General features: G+C 38.3%; 1 protein-coding gene across 4 annotated transcripts in view; it reads right to left on the reverse strand.

Annotated features, from left to right (window-relative positions):
- Window positions 1-20,770, reverse strand: part of LOC116567003 (Golgi pH regulator) — a 59,990-nt gene that overhangs the window by 23,260 nt on the left and 15,960 nt on the right. For all 4 annotated transcript variants that reach the window (XM_032301750.1, XM_032301748.1, XM_032301751.1 and 1 more), the window contains exons 6-7: window positions 14,991-15,111; window positions 14,038-14,118 (exon numbers count right to left, since the gene is read on the reverse strand). In XM_032301750.1, the coding sequence (XP_032157641.1) occupies window positions 14,038-14,118; window positions 14,991-15,111 (202 nt within the window). The remainder of the gene's footprint in view (window positions 1-14,037; window positions 14,119-14,990; window positions 15,112-20,770) is intronic.

Consider the following 20,770-nt stretch of genomic DNA (forward strand, 5'->3'; position numbering starts at 1 on the left):
AGTTAGGTGTAACAGAGATAGAGTAGTAGGACTAAAGAAAAGTTGAAAAGAAGATGGAGATTTTTGGGTGACAAGAGACAGAAGTGGTAAGGAGGACAAACAGCATTAATATTTACAGTTGGAACCAATACAAAATGGTACCAGTGGTACCAAACAGTATTTCCATGGACTAATTCTTTTTTTTTTTTTTAAGATTTTATTTATTTATTTGACAGAGATCACAAGTAGGCAGAGAGGCAGGTAGATAGAGGCGGAAGCAGACTCCCTGCTGAGCAAAGAGCCCGATGCGGGGCTCGATTCCAGGACCCTGAGACCATGACCTGAGCCGAAGGCAGAGGCTTAAACCACTGGGCCACCCAGGTGCCCCTCTATGGACTAATTCTTTAAGCTACTGGTTAAAACAATATTAAGAAGAAGAACATTAGGTGTATTGGGCCATGCTGACTTAACTGTTTCCTCCCCTAAATGATCTCTGCCTGAATACTGAGTGAATAAAATATAGCTCCAAGCTTTAGCTCTTCTTTAATTACATATGTTCACTGTAACTCAGCATTATTGGAAGATGTAATTAGCAACCAAGAATAGGCTCAGACCTAGGGAGATTTTTGACTTGGCAAGACTCCTAATCCTTAGTTTTCCCATTTTCATTGGTGGAAAAGCTGGAACAAGTATATGAAGAGGGAAGAGGTTCTATCTCAACTCATTTAAAAGTTCACTTCAGTTTAGCATGCTGGAATAAAGGACAGGCCTTGGAGAGAGAGGACACACAGAGAGCCATTTCTATTATCCTCAGTTTTCATGTCTTAGTACAATAAACACAACAACTGTGGAGTGGAAATGGCTGATTTTCTAAAGGTGACTGACACTATCATGGCTCCATAACAGGCAGAGAGAGAGGAATAACCACAAGAAGTGGAGGTTGTCTGCACACAGCAAGCATGACCTTGTTTTAAACAACTTACTTTCACTTTTTATCACTCAGCTATAAATTAGGTTTGCTCTTACCAAGTTAGTTGCAGATGAACAATAAGTATATATTTTCAAAAGAAATAGTAACAATATCAAACTCCCTGAGATGTGGTAAAAAAGGAAAAAAAAAACAGTATGAGATACTAGCGAAGTCACTAAGTTTTATATTGAACTTTTGTCACTATCCTCACCAACCCCACTGTGAGCATCACCCCTATTGCTTCTTTATAACGGGTAGTCCAGATCAAGAAATTATCTCTTCATTATTAGCTGAACACCATTAAAAAACCCATAGTCTGGAAAGACACATGCACCCGGCTGAGGTTTAGTGGTAGATTTCAAGTCAAGAAGTTGCAAAAGATCTACTGTGGTTTAAATATGCCATTCTGCGGTTTTCTGATGGAAACCAGAAAGATGGGAATTCAGCAATCGCTTTTTTTTCAGCAATCGCTTTTATAATTAAACATTTTGAGATAATTGTAGATTTGCATGTGGTTATAAAAAAAAAAAGATCTCAATTACCCTTCACCCAGCTTTTCCCAATGGAAACATCTTGCAAATTTATAGTACAGTATCACATCCAGGGTATTGACACTGATAAGAGTCAAGATACAGAACATTTCCATCACTACAAGAATCCTTCATGTTGCCTTTATATAGCCCACTTCCCTCCTCTCAACTCCAACTCTTCTTTAATTACCCAGCAACCGCAAATTTGTTTTCCATTTCCATTTTGTCATTTCAAAAATGTTACATAAATAGAATCAGATAGTATATACCTTTGTGGATTGGCTTTTTTCACTCAGCCTAATTTTCTGAGAGTCACCCAGGCTGTTTTATTGATAGTTCATTCCTTCTGGTTCCTTAGTAGTATTCTGTGGTATGGATGTGCCACACTTTGTTCAACTATTCATTCATTAAAGAATATCTAGCTTATTTCCATTTTTGGCTACTATGAATAACACTGCTATACACATCAGCGTACAAGTTTTGTGTGAACGTAAGTCTTCATTTCTTTGGGATAAATGCCCAGAAATGCAATCCGCTGGGCTGTGTGGTCATTGCATGTTTAGTTTTTAAAGAAACGGCTAAATGTGATCCAGAATTACTATTACGACATTTTAACCAGCAGTGTATGAGTGATCCAGTGTCTCTGCATCCTTACTAGAATTTGGTGTCACTAATTTATTTTAGCCGTTCTAATACATGGTTATCTTGTCGTTTTAATAGCATTTCTCTAATGGCTTATGATGTTAAAACATCTTTTCATGTACTAAATTGCCATCTGTATATGCTCTACAATGAAATATCTGCATGTCTTTTGCCAATTTTTTTTCTTTTTTTAGATTTTATTTATTTATTTGACACACACAGAGAGAGAGCGGGAGACAGTGAGCATAAGTGGGGGAGCGGCAGGCAGAGGGAGAAGCAGGCTCCCCGCTAAGCAAGGCGCCCAATGTGAGACTCCATCCCAGGACCCTGGGATCAGGACCTGAGCTAAAGGCAGATGCTTAACTGGCTAAGGCTCATTTTTAAATTGGTCTTTTTATGTTTTTTAATTGTTTTGAAAGTTCACATATTTTAGTAGTTTTTTTTCCCCCCAGATAATGTGGTTTGCAAATTTTTCTCCCAGTCTGTAATTTGTCTTTTCATCCTCTGAGCAATGTCTTTCCCAGAGCGGAATTTTTTAGTTTGGATGAAATCCAACTTATTAATTTTTCCTTTTATAAAGTACGCTTTTGGTGTCAAGTCTAAGAACACTGCCTACCCCTAGGTCCCTCCTATGATTTCCTACATTTTTTTCCCCCCTAGTTGTAGAGTTTTTTTTTTTTTTTTTTTTTTTAAAGATTTTATTTATTTATTTGTGAGAGACAGAGGGAGAGAGAGCGAGCGAGCACAGGCAGACAGAGAGGCAGGCAGAGGCAGAGGGAGAAGCAGGCTCCCTGCCGAGCAAGGAGCCTGATATGGGACTCGATCCCAGGACCCTGGGATCATGACCTGAGCCGAAGGCAGCTGCTTAACCAACTGAGCCACCCAGGCGTCCCTAGTTGTAGAGTTTTATAGTTTGAGTTAATTTTTGTGTAAGATGAGAGCTTTATATTGAAAAAAAAAAAGAAAATCTACGGATGTCAAATTGCTCCAGCATCATTTGTTCAAAATTTACCTTATCTTCACTGAAGTTTCTTGTATCTTTGTAAAAAATTAGTTGGGCATACTTGTGTTGGTCTGAGTTTTCTACTCTGTTCCATTGGTATGTCTATACCTTTGCCAATATCACATAGTTTTGATTAGTACAGCAATATAGTAAGATTTGAAATCAGACTGAGTCTTTCCATTTTATTCTTTTTCAAAACTGTTTTAGCTGTTCTAGCACTTTTGTCTTTCTATATATTAGAATAATTTTGTGTAGATCTACAAAAAATCTCATTGGGACATATGTGAAACCTGTGCGTCAATGTAGAGGGAATCAGTATCTCCCCTATTTTGAGGCTTCCAATTGATAAACCTGTTACAACTATTTAGATACTTGGATTCTTTCATAAAGTTTGCCGCAAGTGAGTCCTGTATGTGTTTTGTTAGACTTACACCTTTCATTTTTACAGTGATTGTAACTGGTATGGTATTGTAGTTTATATTGTATCTAATTACCAGTATAAAGAAATACAGCTTATCTCTGTACGTTTATTTTGTACCTTGCAACATTGTTAAATAACCATTAGCTTGCATGGTTTGCCTATATGTAACATTCTTCTCTTGCTGCTTATAAAACTTTCTTTGTCTTCCTCTTTTATCAATTTGACCATATGAACTCGGTGTACTTTTGTGTTTATCCCAGTTGGGGTTCTTTAGGCTTTTTGGATCTGTAAACTAACATTTCCCTCCAAATTTGGGAAGTTTCTGGCCATTATTTCTTTAAATACTTTTTTGCTTCTTCCTCACTCTTTAGGACTCACAACTCCATGTTGAACTATTTGATACTGTTTTATACTGAGACACTATGCACTTTTTCCCAGTCTTTTCTCTCTCTCTTTTTCAAACTGAGTAATTTCTATTGATCTGTTTTCAACTTGAATAATTTTTTCTATCTCAATTTCTGCTAAACCCACCTAGTAAAATTTTCATTTCAGTTATGGTACTTTTTTTTGTTTGTTTTTTTAAAGATTTTATTTATTTATTTGACAGAGATCCTAAGTAGGCAGAGAGGCAGGCAGAGAGAGAGAGAGGGGGGAAGCAGGCTCCCTGCTGAGCAGAGAGCCCAATGCGGGGCTTGATCCCAGGACCCTGGGATCATGGCCTGAGCCAAAGGCAGAGGCTTTAACCCACTGAGCCACCCAGGTGCCCCTCAGTTACTGTACTTTTTAACTTTTGAATTTCTTTTTGTTTTCTTTTAAAAATACAGTTTCCATTTTTCTTTTGGGATCCTTTATCTATTCACTAATATTATGCTTACCTTCATTTCTTAGAATTTATAATAGCTGCTTTTAAGTCTGTTTGCTAAATCTATTATCTGGGCTCACTTTAAGTTAAGTGTCCATTAACTGCTTTTTGTCTTGAATATGGATTGCATGTCCCTATTTTTTGGTACGTATAGTAAGTTTTAGCTAAAAACTTAACACCGTATATATTATGTTGCAGTGCTTTGAAATCTGTTTTGTTTTTCTAAGGATTTTTTTTTTGTTGTTGTTGTTGTTGTTCTATTAAGCAGTTAAATTCCCTGGGTTCAAATTGTGAAACTGTCATATCTACTATATGCAGCAACTAATGTCTTTGCTTAGTTTTTCAGCATCCGGCAACTCTCTTTTTGGTCTGACTCTGATGGTCTCTGTTGACCACAGACCTGCTTAAGCTCAGCAAAGAATCTGAACAGATTTTACAGTCAGATTTTAAGGTTTATCCTTTCTCTGGTCTCTTTGTTTATAGCAATCTCTCAAAATTTCTAAGTGCTTTGCCAGTTCTCAGTTCTACCTCGTGACACCTCAAGCCAGTAAGAATATTACTTTCTGTCATTTGAGCTCCGTGCCATCTTACACATAGTTCAGACAATGCACTCAACCAAAGGCACAACACACTTGCAAATCATAGTAAGAGGCAGTTATGTCTTTCAAGGGTACACCCCCTTCTCGTTTCTCCCTACTTTTTCTCAGTTTCTCTGGTATTTACTTTGCAAATGCATGGTTTAGTGATGAGTGTATTCAGACAGTTTATACTTAGATTCTATTATCTTAGTACTTCTGCATCTCTTTTGTCTCCAAAATTTCACTTCAAAGTTCAAATCAGAGTAACTGGAAATTTATCAGTCTGAGTGGGTGCTAGGAGAGCCGGCAGTGGTTAAAGAGCAACTCCAGGCAAGAAAGCCACAAACATGAAATAATCTGATACTCTTCTCAAAGTTTTCTCTCTCTGTTCATTTTCCAGTGCATTTGAATATTATTATTATTATTATTGTTTACAATTTTTCTAATTTTTATGGTTTTCTGTCAAAGGAATTAGTTAAACTCTTGGCAGTGCCATACTTTGAGGGTAGTTGTGGCTGGTTCTAAAGTTTTACCAGTGAATGTATTTTTTTTCTCTATCCCTACAAATTTTCAAGAGAACCTAAAAAAAAAAAAGAAAAATAACAACCAACTAGAGAGTAAAGGTTAAGAATTTTTCCTCATAGTAATAGCTTGCATTAAACTTTTACATGCTGTAATACTCTAATTTTTCTGTAATCCATAAGCGAAAATTATAAATTCAGAATTTATGGGCTGAAAGGAATCGTAGAGACCCTTTAGTTAACCCCATCATTCTATGAGGAAACTAAGACCGTCAAGATATGCCCAAGATCATTTAACATGCTTAATATAAAGTGATTGTCTAGGGGCGCCTGGGTGGCTCAGTGGGTTGGGCCTCTGCCTTTGGCTCAGCTAACAATCTCAAGTGTCCTGGGATCAAGCCCCACGTCGGGCTCTCTGCTCAGCAGGGAGCCTGCTTCCTCTCTCTGCCTGCCTCTCTGCCTACTTGGGATCTCTTTGTCAAATAAATAGGTAAAATCTTAAAAAAAAAAAAATAAATAAATAAAAATAAAGTGATTGTCTAGTTTAAGTTCTTTTCATTATACCATAGTGTAGTTATATAGTTGTATTTTCTATCTTCCACAGGACCACAATTTCAAAATTGTATTAATATTGTTTGTGAATACAGGCTATATTCCAGCTATATCAAAGATTACCAAAATAAAAGCTTTAATATCTAAGTCAACAGAAAAACAAAACAATGTAACAGATGACTTAACTCTCTCAGCCTGAAAAAAGATGATGGTTTTGACCACTAAACCAGCATGTTCATACTAACTGAACTAGGTTTTTGAGGAAGGTTTTTCAAATACTATAAACCTCATCTTCTCTTTAGTATTTCAAGTGAGAACGCAGTGTGCCTCTTTCTTGCAATTTTCAACCATTAACTCTTGTACATAACAGATGTTACTTTTCCTGCATGCCATCTCACTATGGCCCTCTGCTGTTAAATTAAAAAATGGTTTTCTGGCCACTACTCCCCAACTATCAGTGTTTGTGAAAACAGTTTTTCTAGTATGAATCCCAAGGGCCCCAGTGTTGTCATGTTAGTTGCCTGTCTGTCCTATTAGCTCCACTGCTGTGCTAATTAGGCCAAGTTGGAAGGCTGACTTTTCTGAGAGCCACTCAAATTAATAAGATTTATTGCAGGACCACAAACCATCCCAGATTCCGACTAGACAGAACCTACAGGGATACATGTATGGCTCAAGGCCAATTCCTAAACATGGGAAAGGAATTCCTAACCACTATGATAAAATGGCTTAAAAGAACACATCTAAGGAAAAGGCTGAAGATGGTGATGTAGGAAGACTCTGAACTTTCCTCCTCTATAGACACATCAAATCTATACCTATTTATAGAGCAATTCCTCCTGAAGAATAACTGTGGGCTGACTAAACAGCTTCTGTATAAAAAAAGATAGACCACATAGAGAACAACAAAACAGACGGAGACTAAATTAAAGGGAACCCCTCCACCCCCAATGCTGTGAAATGCGCAGCTGGGGAGAATGGGCAGGGGGAAAGAATAATACTAAAGGATCATGAGCAGATTTGTCTGCTCCGAGGCACAGAAAAAAAGCTGTGGTTTAGAATAGCAAATAGAATATAAAGGAACAAGCTCTAGAACCCTATCAGACAGCAGAGGAACTGCTGAAACTCCCTTCAGGTGGGAGGGGCTGGCAAGCACCATAGTTTATGTTTCCCCTTCACCTTGACAGTATAGACAGGAGCAGGGGCTGGGCACATTAGTCAGATTACCATCTCAGTGAGCCCCTTGACCACATCATCCCCAGCTGTCCCACCAAGGGAGGCCCAAAACCATGCACACTGGGACACCCTGGTCACTAGAGCTCCACCCATCTCACCAGGTGACACAGGAGCAAAGGTGCAAAGCACCAGGCCCACACCAGTTCAGTTGCAGATGGCTTGCTGGGGTCCCCCTGATGCAGAGCACTCTGGGACCTCCTAGCTCATGGATGCTTTAGCTCTCGCTCTAGCTACCCTGCCAGGGTACCCACTGTGTGGAGCACCTTGGGAACCCCTAGCCTGTGCCTACTTCAGTGCCAGCTGTCCTGCCAGGGCACTCCCTGAATGGAGCATTCTGGCCTGTGGCAGCTTTGGCTCCAACCACCCCTTCAGGGTGCTTCCTTTGTGGAATGCCCTAAGACACCCTGGCTTGTACTCATTGCAGCTGCAGCTATTTTGCAGAGCTTTCCGCAGAGCGAGGCCCACGACACGTGCCCCCCACCCCAATTTACCTTCAGCTATCTTGCTGAGGCACTCTCTGTACAGAGAGCCCCAGGACCATCCCGGACCACACCCACTTCAGCTCTGAACATCCCAGACCCAGAATGGAGTGCTTCAGGACCCCCAGCCCATGCCAGCCACAGCTCCAGTCAGTTAACCAAAATTACCAGTCACACAGTCTACACAGAGGATGACCACACACAGGGGCATTCCCTCAAGTTTAAGAGAAGTAGCTGTTCTACCAAATTCATAGAACAGGCACAGAAAGGCAGGCAAAATGAGAGAGAGGAACATGCTCCAAACTAAAGAACAAGATGAAACCTTATAAAAAGAATGGAAGGAGATAAATGAAATGGAGAAAAGCAATATGCCTGATAAAGAGTATAAAATCATGATCATAAAGATGTTCACCAGACAGGAGAGAAGGGTGAAAGAACTCACTGAGAACTTTAACAAAGAGATAGAAAATATAAAAAGAACCAGAGTTGAGGGATATAATAACTGAAATGAAAAATATACTAGAGGGAATTAACCCAGATTAGTGGATGCAGAAGAATGAATTAGTGATCTAGAGGACAAGTTAATGCAAGCCACCTAAGCTGAACAGCAAAAAGAAAGAAGAATTAAAAAAAATAAGGGAAGGTTGAGGGATTTATTGGACAATATCAAGTAAACAAACACTCATATTATAGGGGTCCCAGAAGAAGAAAGAGAGAAAGGGGCAGGAAACTTATTTAAAAAAATAGCAGAAAACTTCCCTAACCTGGGGAAGAAAACAGACATCTTGGCCTAGGATGCAAAGAATTCCAAACAAGATAAACCCACGGAGGTCCACACCATGACATATTATAATTAAAATGTCAACTATTGAAGAGACTCTTAAAAGCGGCAAGAAGCAAATAGTTATACATAAGGGAAATCCCACAAGGCTATTGTCTGATTTTCCAGCACAAACTTGGCAGAACAAAAAGGAATAGTATAATATATTCAAAGTACTGAAAGGGAAAAAACCTACATGCAAGAATACTCTACTTGGCAAGGTTATCATTCAGAATAGAAGGAGAGAGTTTCCCAGAGTTAAAGGAGTTCAGCGGCACCTGGGTGACTCAGTCATTAAGCATCCGCCTTCAGCTCAGGCCGGGATCCCAGGATCCTGGGATTGAGCCCTGCATCAGGCTCCCTGCTTGGTGGGAAGCCTGCTTCTCCCTCTCCCACTCTCTCTGTTGTGTTCCCTCTCTTGCTGTGTCTCTTTCTATCAAATAAATAAATAAATCTTTAAAAAAATAAAAGAACTTAAAGGAGTTCATTACCACTAATTTGGCCTTAGAAGAAATGTTAAAGGGACTTCATTAAATGAAAAGAAAAGGCTCTAAGTAGAAGAAAAGGATGATATGAAAATATATATCTATACATATGTCTGGATATATCGATATATATATATCTATAAAGTTAATATAAAGTTAACTTTATAAAGTTATAAAGTTATATATCTATATAGTTATAACTATATACCTTGAAATCTATATAAAGATAGAAAACATGACAACATATACATAAAATGGGGGAGCAAAGATAACCAAAAAATAAAGAGAAAGAAAGCCAAGCATACACTAAAGAAAGTCATCAGTCACAAGAGAAAATAGCAAGAGAGAGCAAGAGAAGGAACAGAAGAACTACAAAAATAGCCAGAAAACAATGGACAAAATGGCAGTAAGTACATGCCTATCAATAATTACTTTAAAATGAAAATGATGTAAATGCTCTAATCAAAAGACATAGAATGACTGAATGGGTGAAAAAACAAGACCCATCTGTATGCTACCTACAAGAGGCTCACTTCTGACCCAAAGACACATACAGACTGAGAATGAAGGGCTGGAAAACATATTCCATGCAAATGAAAGTGGGGTGAGGCGTGGTGGGGAGGGGGTCAGGGTAGCAGTACTTATCAGACAAAGCAGACTCTATAACAAAGACTTTAACAAGAGACACAGAAGGGCATTATGTAATGATAAAGAAATGAATCCAACAAGGATATAATAAGTGTAAACATCTTTGCACACAACATCAGAGTATGTAAGTACGTAATACAAATGTTAACAGACATAAATGTAGAAATTGACAGTAACACAATAATAGTAGAGAACATTAATACCCCACTTACATCAATAAAGAGAATATCTGGGCCAAAAATCAATAAGGAAACAGCATCTCTGAACTAGACCAGATGGACTTAATAGATACAGAAGATTCCACCCCCAAAACAGCAGAATACACATTTTTTTCAAGTGGACATGGAACATTCTCCAGGACAGATCACATGTGGGCCACAAAACAAGTCTCAATAAATTTAAAAAAGACTGAAATCATACTATGCATCTTTTCTGACTGCAATGGTATGAAACAAGATATCAATCACAAGAAAGCAACTGGAAAAAACACAAACACATGGAGGTTAAATGTGCTCCAAACCAACCAATAGGTCAATGAAGAAATCAGAGAGGAAATAAAAAATATAGAGAGACAAATGAAAGTGGAAAAACAATCATTCAAAATCTTTCAGATGCAACAAAAACAGTTCTAAAAGGGAAACTTATAGCAATACAGTCCTATCTCAAGAAATAAGAAAAATCTCAAACACTTTAACCTTATAACTAAATGAACTAGAGAAAGAACAAACAAAGCCCAAGCTTAGTGGAAGGAAGGAAATAATAAAGACCAGGAAGAAATAAATGAAATAGACTCTAAAAAAAGAAAATAGAAAGATCAATGAAACCAAGAGTTGGTTCTTTGAAAAGGTAATAAAATTGATAAACCTTTAGTCAGATTCATCATGAAAAAAAAGAGAGACAGACAGACAGACAGACAGGGCCCAAATAAATAAAACCAGAAATAAAAGAGAAGAAACAACAACTGACACCACAGAAATACAAAGAATTATGAGACCACTACAAAAAATTATATGCCAACAAATGGGACAACCTAGAAGAAATGGATAAATTCCTAGAAACATATCAAATACAATACAAACATACCAAAACCAAATGAGGAAGAAATAGAAAATCTGAACAGACCAATTACTAGCAACAAAGTTGAATGTGATAAAAAAAACTCCCAATAAGCAAAAATCTAAGACCAGACAGAATCACAGGTGAATTCTACCAAATATTCAAAGAAGAGTTAATACTATTCTCCTCAAATGGTCCAAAAAATAGAAGGGGAAGAAATTCATTCTATGAAACCAGCATTAACCTGATACCAAAATCAACCAAAGACACTACAGAAAGAGAAAACTACAGGTCAGTACTCCCAATGAACACAGATGCAAAAATCCTCAACAAAATATAAGCAACAAAACCAACATGATACATCACATCAACAAAACAAAGGATTAAAAATAGGGGTGCCTGGGTGGCTCAGTGGGTTAAGCCTCTGCCTTCAGCTCAGGTCATGATCTCAGGGTTCTGGGATCGAGCCCTACACTGGGCTCTCTGCTCAGCAGGAAGCCTGCTTCTCCCTCTCTCTCTGCCTGCCTCTCTGCCTACTTGTGATCTCTCTGTCAAATAAATACATAAAATCTTAAAAAAAATAATAAAATATTGCAAATTGTGGTCCCAAGGCAATGTACAGATTCAGTGCAATCCCTGTCATATACCAACAGCCTTTTCCATAGAACTAGAACAAAGTGTTCAAAAATTTGTGTTGAACCACAGAAGACCCCACATATCCAAGTCAATCTTGAGCAGGAAGAACAAAACTGGAGGTATCACAGTCCTGGAGTTCCAAATGTACTACAAAGCTATAGTAATCAAACACAATATGGATCAATGGAATGAAATAGAAAGCCCAGAAACAAATCCACACTTACATACTCAATCTATAACAAAGGAGGCAAGAATATACAAAGGGAAAGGACAGTCTCTTAGATAAACGGTGCTGGGGAAACCTGACAGCTACATGAGAATGCAGTTGGACTACCTTCTCACACTATATGTAAAAGTAAACTCAAAATGGATTAAGACCTAAACGTGAGACCTGAAACCATAAAACTCCTAGAAGAAAACACCAGTGGTAATCTCTTGGACATTAACTTTAGATATATTTTTCTGGATATGTCTCCTCTGTTGAGGGAAACAAATGTAAGAATAAACTTTTGGGACAACATCAAAATAGAAAGCCTCTGCACAGCAAAGGAAACCAGTAAAACAAAAAGACAACCTACTTAACGGCAGAAGATATTTGCAAATGATGTATCCAAGAAGGGGTTAATATCCAAAATGTATAAGGAACTTATACAACTCAACACCAAAAAGACAATCTGATTAAAAGTAGGCAGAGGACCTGAATAGACATTATTCTAAAGAAGACATACAGATGCCCAACAGATACATGAGAAGATGCTCAAAATCACCAATCAAGTAAATGCAAAACAAAACCACAATGAGATATCACCTCATGCCAGTCACAATGGATATAATAAAAAAAGACAAGAATAACAAGTGTTGGCAAGGATGTGGAAGAAAAGGAAACCCTTGTGCACTATGGGTGGGAATGCAAACTAGTGCATTGACTGTGGAAAACAGTATCGAGGAGGCCTGGATGGCTCAGTTGGTTCAGCAAGCCTTCAGTTCAGGTCCTGGGATCGAGCCCATGAGGGGCTCCCTGCTCGACAGGAAGCATGCTTCTCCCTCTCCCCCTCCTACCTGCTCGTGCACTCGCGCCCTCTCTCTCAAATAAATCTTAAATAAAGTGTACCTCCACATTTGACATGGGTCATTACTTTCATCTCTCCATATGAATGAAAGAAGTATAGTATATGGGAGAATAATCACAGGAACCAAAATAGTATTATTCCTTTATAATCATCTTTCAATATTGAATAATGCTGCTTTTACTGTTAAGTTTTTTAAATCTAAATTTACATTTTTATGTGAAATAAACTGTATAGAATCAATGTGAACAAAATGCAAAGAATAAATGTATATTCAACATGTGAATCAATACTCTAGGACAGGTATACAGAAATGGAGATCAATAATGAGCTGGTAAATCAGGCCCTCTTTATCATTCTAAAGTCTATGTTATCTCTTACATTAAGCCTTCTTTGACGTGACTCTGGGTCTTACTACAGAAAAATGTTGAAAGACAAAATGCAGAAATGCAGAAACACTCATGCAATTTAGAACCTCTATGTCATTGTTTTTATTTGGGTAATAGAACTTTAAAAAAGACAGTAGACTAATGAGCTTCATGAAGTCAGTAACTTATCTTTTTTTAAGAAAGATTTTATTTGTTACAGAGACAGAGAGGAAGCTCACATGAGAGAGAACACAAGTTGGGGGGTGGGGAAGGGCAGAGGGAGAAGCAGGTTCCCCACCAAGCCGGGAGCCTGATGCCTCAGGGCTTGATCCCAGGACTCTGGGATCATGACCCGAACCGAAGACAGGCGCTTAACCAACTGAGCCAACCAGGCACCCCAGTAACTTATCTTGTTCCTCATCCTATCTCTATGAGTTCAGCATTTAGTGCAGTACCTAGCATAAGCTAGGCTTCCTATAATTACTAAGAGAATGAAAACACATGAATGAATAAATGAAGACAAAACACAAAAACCTAATGACTGTCCTCCAGAGACAATATTAGTATGTTCAATAGTATTCCTCAGCTCTGTGTGGTTCACTGTTCTAAGAGTTCTACATGTCAACTCATTATTTCCATTTTACAGATGAGGAAACCAAGACATAAAGTAACACCTCAAAGCCACACTGTGAATTGTGGGCCAAGGATTCAAATTTAGACAGTCTGAGTATACAGCCTAGGTGACTCAATGTGATAGATTTCTAGAAATGCCACTTTAGGAGTATACATTGTAAAAGTGCTTCTTAAATGATAAAATGACAATAGCTAGAAGACTTGAAGGATTTTTCAAAGCGGTTGGAGAAAAGGAAGTTGAAAAGATTGAAATCAGGCACGCAGAAGTTTATAAAAATGTAAGGCAATAGACTTTTAGAGCATCCAACGCAGAATACCTTCAAATGTAAACATTATATTAATAGCTAATCTCAGGAGAATTTATCTAAAGTCAGGAAATAAGTGGAATTTGAAAATTTCTTTCATGCAAGACTAGACATTAAGTCTTTGATGGTACTTTAATTTATTACAACAGTAAGTAAGATGAAATTCCCTGTTAGCCCCAATTCATAGTTACATTTCTTATTGAGAAATTCTAGGAGTACAAGTTTTTTAATGTGCTGATATCTCACCTTTTCTTTTTGCTGATGATCATATCCATGGTTTGGAGCAGTCGCCGTTCCAGGGCTAGAATATCTGCATCAGTCACATTTCTATAAATAGGCACAAACTGTTAGCAATGTTTTGGGATCCCATCCTTGGGCATAATAAATACAAGACAGCTGGAGAAACACATAAACCTTAGTTGTTACCCAGTAATTCAAGGACCTTTTCTAGAGAATACTAAAATGACTAAAAAAGCAAAAATGCTTTTGCTTTCATTTGTTTAATAGTTAAAAGTTTTGCAGTCTCAGGGCAATAGAAGGTAACTGGCTCTCTTATATAGTCTTTCTTAGCTTTGAGCCAATGACATTTATGATGCACATGTAAGCACTCTTACAACTTACAAGAAGGGATTGCCTTCTACCATTCTACTTCTAGGAGGAACTGATTTACTGAAGTGGGGATTAGCTCACATTGCATGAGACATGCGCCTTTAAAAAGTGTAAGACGAAGTAAAGAGAATCTGACTAAAATCACCATTTTTAAAAAGATTTATTTATTTTAGAGAGAGACAGAGAGTGAGTGAGTGTATGCCTATGAGTGGGGGTAAAAGGAGAGGGAGAGGGAGGATCTCAAGCAGACTCTCTGCTAAGTGCAGACCCCAATGTGGGGCTCAATCTCAAGTCTCACAACCCCAAGATCATGACCTGAGCCGAAATTAAGAGTGGAACACTCAACCGAGTTACTCAGGTGCCCCGAAATAACCATTTTAAAAATAAGTGAAAGTAGGACAAACAAAGGGCAAATAATATAAGATTATTTATTTGGAGAGATTCCTAGGATAATGCCTTTAAAGACAGAGGAAGAGAATTTAAAAAGCAGTGTCACAGATCTCATATTTAAGTATTAATGGTGATGGCATGCTAGGACATATGTATTCATGAAGTAACAGGAAAGAAAAAAGAGACAAAATTCTTTTTACCTGAGGAAATAGGACATGTACGTGTATGGGCAGTTGACAGCACCAAATCCAGAAAGAAGAGCCATGAGAGTCACACCAATTACACCTACCCGGCTGATGAGCTGTTCTATGGACAAAATCCCTAAAAACATCAAAGTGATAAAGATAAAATGGCATTGCAAGGGGAAAAATGACAGAAAACCTCAACCATTACATACAACTTAAATAAGCGAAATTTTAATTATCAATATTAAATTTAAAAATTCAATTATCAATAGGTAGATCTTCCATAATAAATATATAAAAGTCTACGGATTTTCCTCCTATCCCATATGCTTCCAGAATCATCTCTATTGCTGGGCGATGGTAATGCTAAAGTAATATTTGCAGATAATACTTTTTGACTTAAGGTAGTGTGAACTCTAGCAAAGCACTTTTAGTAGTAAAAGCTTTGGCAAAATAATGTTAGGAAAGTAAATCTGCTGGAAAAGTAGAAATACCAGGGACCACTTTCCACTATACTTACCGTCAAGATACACATTTCCCCCTTAGGTCATAATAAGTCTTAAGTCTTATAAGCTTATGTCTTACTCATTTTTGTCCATAAACACATAAGGTATCTCACAGATGAGCTGAATTTATAAGTGAGTATCTTAAAGGCAGATACGTGAGTTTTAGATTATCAATTGTATCTAGTTATCAATTGTTTCTGATTATTTGAGAATGCTGATAATTAGTAGTTAAAATAAATGCCATGGATATTTGGGATAAATGAGAGAAAGCAATGCTGAAGAATAAGCCAGGAAGCTTGGAATCACAGAACAAAACTAGTTTTGTTTTCCCTTCCTGTTTCAAAAATGGAATCCACTTCAGCATTATTCACTCTGGCCTAACACCAGAGCTGCCATTCAGGAATTTTGTTGGCTTTGAAACCAAAATTCCAATATTCTGGTCCTCCTGCTCCTGTGCTTCTACTACACCATTTGAGAGCTCTTTGTGACCTCTGGTATCTATAATCTTCTGCTTTTTCCTACCTTCCATTTCCTTCTTCACAGAGTCTAAGCTCCAAGCTTACTTGCTTCAACTTCTCTCATTAGGACACTGTCCTGACTGTCTTTCTTTAGCGCTGATCCTAAAAACTCCCTATCTTGGATCAATCTAACACTCCATCTTCCCTGTGCCCATGACTGAGCTGCTAAAACAGCTAGAGTGCATTATGATATTGGTGCCATTACAGATTTATGGTCTTTAGTCTTAATAGAGCTTACAACACTACTGAGGAATTCTTCTCCTGCCCTTGGTCAGCCATTTCTTCCCAATTCCCTCAGCAGACTAAATCTTAAAAAAAAAAATTATTTTAGGGGTGCCTGGTGACTCAGTTAGTTAAGCATCTGCTTACAGCTCAGGTCGTGATCTCGGGGTACTGGATCCAGCCCCACGTCAGTTTCCTGTTCAGAGGGGAGTCTTTTCTCCTTCTCCCTCTGTTATCTCTCTCTCTCAAATAAATAAATTAATTTAATTAAAATTTTAAATTTTATTTTAGAGAGAGAGAGAGAGAGAGTGTGAGCGTGCACAAGCACATGGTGGGGAGGGGCAGAGGGAGAGGGGGAGACAGAACCTCAAGCAGACTCCCCACTGAGTGCAGAGCCTGATACCGGCCTTGATCGCACAGGATCTCACTGAGCTCATGACCTCAGCTGAAACCAATAGTGAGACATGTATCTGCCTGAGCCACCAGGTGTCGCACCACTCCCATCCAGCAGAAAATCTTGAATTCATTTTCCCAGTCCTTGTTCTCAGTAGCTAATGCCCCTATTATAGAAGTTATTAGATATATACTTCCTTCTACTATATTCACATCTGCAATCATCCTCCCAACTTGTCCCCCTCAAACAAGACAGTGTGCAAACCCAAGAATTCTCTACCTGTGCTTTGATCTTATTTCCTTTCTACTGCCTCCAGAATCTTGTTCCATCACCTGTCCTCTCTATCTTCAATATTTCCTTCCTGGCTGGTTCTTTTCCTTCAGTTTCAAGTCTCCTTCCTAAGAAAGTCTGTCCATAGCCTTGAGTTTATCTCTAGTAGCCAATCCTCTATTTCCCCCATAAAAGCCAAACTTTTTGAAAGGAACTCACACTTACTATCACCTCTTCTTCACCTCCATTTATTCTTCAACTGGCTGCCATTCGGCTTCCATTCCGTTCTCCTACCTGAAGAAAATTGCTTTCACTAATAATCATAATGGCAATAATAGAGCAACATTCATCAATGCCTATTATGTACCAGGAACTGTTTGAAGCAGTATTAACTCATTTACTCCTCATGACAGCCCTGTGAGGCAGGTATTATGAAAAACCTCACTTTGTGGATTCAGAAACAGAAGCACTAAGAGGGTAAGTAAGTAACTTAGTCAAGGCCACACAGCTAGTGGCAGTGTCCTTTTGAACTCTTGTTCAAAAACAAGCAGTGTAGCTCTACAACCTATGCTCTTCACCATTACTCTAATACGGTCATGAATTTTCTTCTGGTTGTAAAATTCAATGACATTTTCCAATCCATGCTTTATTCGATCTTTCATGACATGAATTGTTGTTTAGTCTCATGCTCTACTAACTGAGCTAGCCAGGCAATTGAATCATTGTTATTTAAAATTATATTTCTTTCTTGGCTTTTATACCATTTCTCTCAGTTACCCTTTAACTTTTCTAGTTATTATTTTCTTGGGTCTTCTCTGCTCAGAATGGGCCCGATGCTATTTCATTTCACTCTATACATTTTCCATGGTTAATCTTGGCTATTTTCTCAGGTTTATCCAATGGTGTTTAGCTGATGGTGCCTAATTTTTTTGATTCCTGGAATTATTTCCATAAGGACTAATAAATCCATACCTTCCTCTTAAGTTGCCAACTGCCTGCTGAATATCACTTGGATGTGCATAGGCAACTCAAATTCAACATATGCCAAGTTTGAATTATCTTCCTTCTTCTGCACTACCTTTTCTAGAAAATGACATCAACTATCTAGTCACCAAAATAGAGAAGTCTATACCACTAGTCTCCATTCTGCCTCTTGCTCCCCTTTGAATGTACCAGTCTTTTTTTTTTTTTTTTTTTAACATCAGGGTTTTTTTTTTTTAAAATATTTTTATTTATTTATTTGACAGACAGAGATCACAAGTAGGCAGAGAGGCAGGCAGAGAGAGAGGAGGAAGCAGGCACCCCCCTGAGCAGAGAGCCCGATGCGGGACTCAATCCCAGGACCCTGGGATCGTGACCTGAGCCGAAGGCAGAGGCTCTAACCCACTGAGCCACCCAGGCATCCCTAACCTCAGGGTTTTACATGATGTCTCTTGTGCCTTCTTGCTGGGTCTAGCTTTGGTCTTGTCCTTTAAATCTCAGCTTAAATACTTCCTCATAAAGGCTGACTCTAACCACTAGCATCTAATTTGACATCCTTATCTACATTGTTGTCTACCACAGTAACCTGTTTGCTCCTTTTTTTTTTTTTTTAAGATTTTTATTTATTTATTTGACAGACAGATCACATGTAGGCAGAGAGGCAAGCAAAGAGAGAAAGAGAGGAAGAAGCAGGCTCCCTGCTGAGCAGAGAGTCTGATGCGGGGCTTGATCCCAGGACCCTGAGATCATGACCTGAGCCAAAGGCAGAGGATTTAACCTGCTGTGCCACCCAGGCACCCCAACCTGTTTGCTCCTTAATAATAATCACAACTGGCAATTATTTGTTTATATATTTACTGTTCAGTCCTCTCCGCCAGAGGGTAAGTTTCAGGAGGGCAGAAACCAAGTTTGTTTCATTCATGGTTGTGTCCCCAGCACTTAAAATAAAACTAGGTATTCAAAAAATATTTGTGGAATGTTATATGAATGACTAAATCCTTATTCAAATTCTGTTCATTCTACTTCCCACATACCTCTTTACATCATCTTTATAGGAAGGAATCATGTCTTACTGATCTTTGATTTTCTTACTGCCTGGCACATGGAAGGTGTTTAGCAAACGTTTATTGACTATAGATATAAAATTATCCAGTAACAAAAAAAAAATCAAGGGATTAAAGTAGGTTATTGAATATTAAAAAACTAGAAAAATGCCCCCTCTACTTTTATTCCCTTTAAGGTGGTATCCCTTTATTAAATATCTTTTCCCGGTCTAAAGTACTTTGAAGATACGATCTACGTAATCTTAGCAGTTCTATAAAGTTAAGGTCAATTGTTACTTGTCTTCTAGCTAATAAGTATAAAGTCAGGTGGATGATGTGGCATGCGGAAAACCATCTCACTGTTGCCATCTGCTCACGCAGATTCATTCTAGCTTCATACACTTTTTATTTATTATTTATTATTTATTTTTTTGTGCACTTCATAAACCTTCTTAGCCTCCTTTACTCCTTCCCAGTATGGAATGCCTTCTCATCTTCCTTGGTTCAGGCACTGCACGAGGAGTACTTCCACAGAAATCTTTTCATTATAGGTAAGGATGGGGTCCTGCAGTCTTTTTGTGGTCTCTACAGTAACAAATCATACTGGTTGTTGGGGTAGTCCTAGAAAAGCTCTACGATGGCAGGGTAAGCCTGGCTGCTTCTTATCCATTGCCTAAACTGTTCTTTCTACTTACTTCTTTTAGGCAAATGAATGACTTCATTTAGTCAAATGAAGACACTGGACATAAAACCAAAATGCTTATTTCCTGGAGCACAAAGGAAAACTAAAACAGAAACTATCTCCCCAGCTCTTCCTGCTAGTGTCTTCTTTAGGATATCTCTACAGAATTTTGAAAAAAAGATGAAGATACCAAAGATGTGATGGTCTTCATCTCCCTTCAGGCATGGTCTGGCTACACAGGTCGTGTGAACTGACTGCTCACAAGAAGAAAGCTGGAGACAGACACCAGAGTCTTGTCTTTGGGCTGCGTGTTAGCTTGTGCTATTACTGAAAGCAGCCTTGGGGTCCTTTTATAATTCTTGTCCCTCATTTCTGATATCACAAATTTCTCTCTCTTGGACTTACTTGAAATAGTTTATAGGAGAGCTATATTGTCAGGGCCTCTGTACTCCAAATTTTTCCCTATATGGACATGCGCATGCTAATCATATTGGCAAATCCTAAAATCCTATCCAGAGTGTTACATTCTTAAACTCATCTAGTACCTTGGAGAGACTAAGATTGTTTTTTTATTCACTGATTCAATAAACATGCATTAAACATTTATGTGCTAGGTTCCACTCTAGACACTGGGGATATAAAGATAAGTAAGATGTAGTTTTTGACCCCAGGGTCCTCAGGGGGCTTATGAGTTAATGAGGAAGTCAGAAAAGGTAACAAGTAATTAAAATTGTTATAGGTGATATAAGTACACTGAGGTGGGAGCAATTAGTATCTTCATGATGGCCAGAAAAATCTAGAATGGACAAGAGTTAAATATTGCAAGAATAGGTATTTTCTAGAAAAACAAAAGGTGAAGGAATGTCCTGACTGAGAGCCACCCAGGCATCCCTGTATATGCTTTTTAAAACTGTGCATTTTCTCTGATCCTCCTGCAGCACAATCTTATAACCTCTTTCCTCGATCCCTGCTACAGGGAAGGAGTAGACACAGATGGATTCATGGTAGATTCTAGACACTGTTTTACTCAACATTCATTCCAATGCCTTTCAGGCACGTCTTCTTGTATTACAGAATCCGGAAAGCCAAATATTCTTTCCCAGATTTCCTTGAAACTAAGGTTCTGAATGTACCTAGGTTGTATCCAATTCACATGCCCATGTGAGACGTCAGAGGCAG

The sequence above is a fragment of the Mustela erminea genome, chromosome 10 (assembly GCF_009829155.1).
Source record: "Mustela erminea isolate mMusErm1 chromosome 10, mMusErm1.Pri, whole genome shotgun sequence".
NCBI classification, from domain to species: domain Eukaryota; kingdom Metazoa; phylum Chordata; class Mammalia; order Carnivora; family Mustelidae; genus Mustela; species Mustela erminea.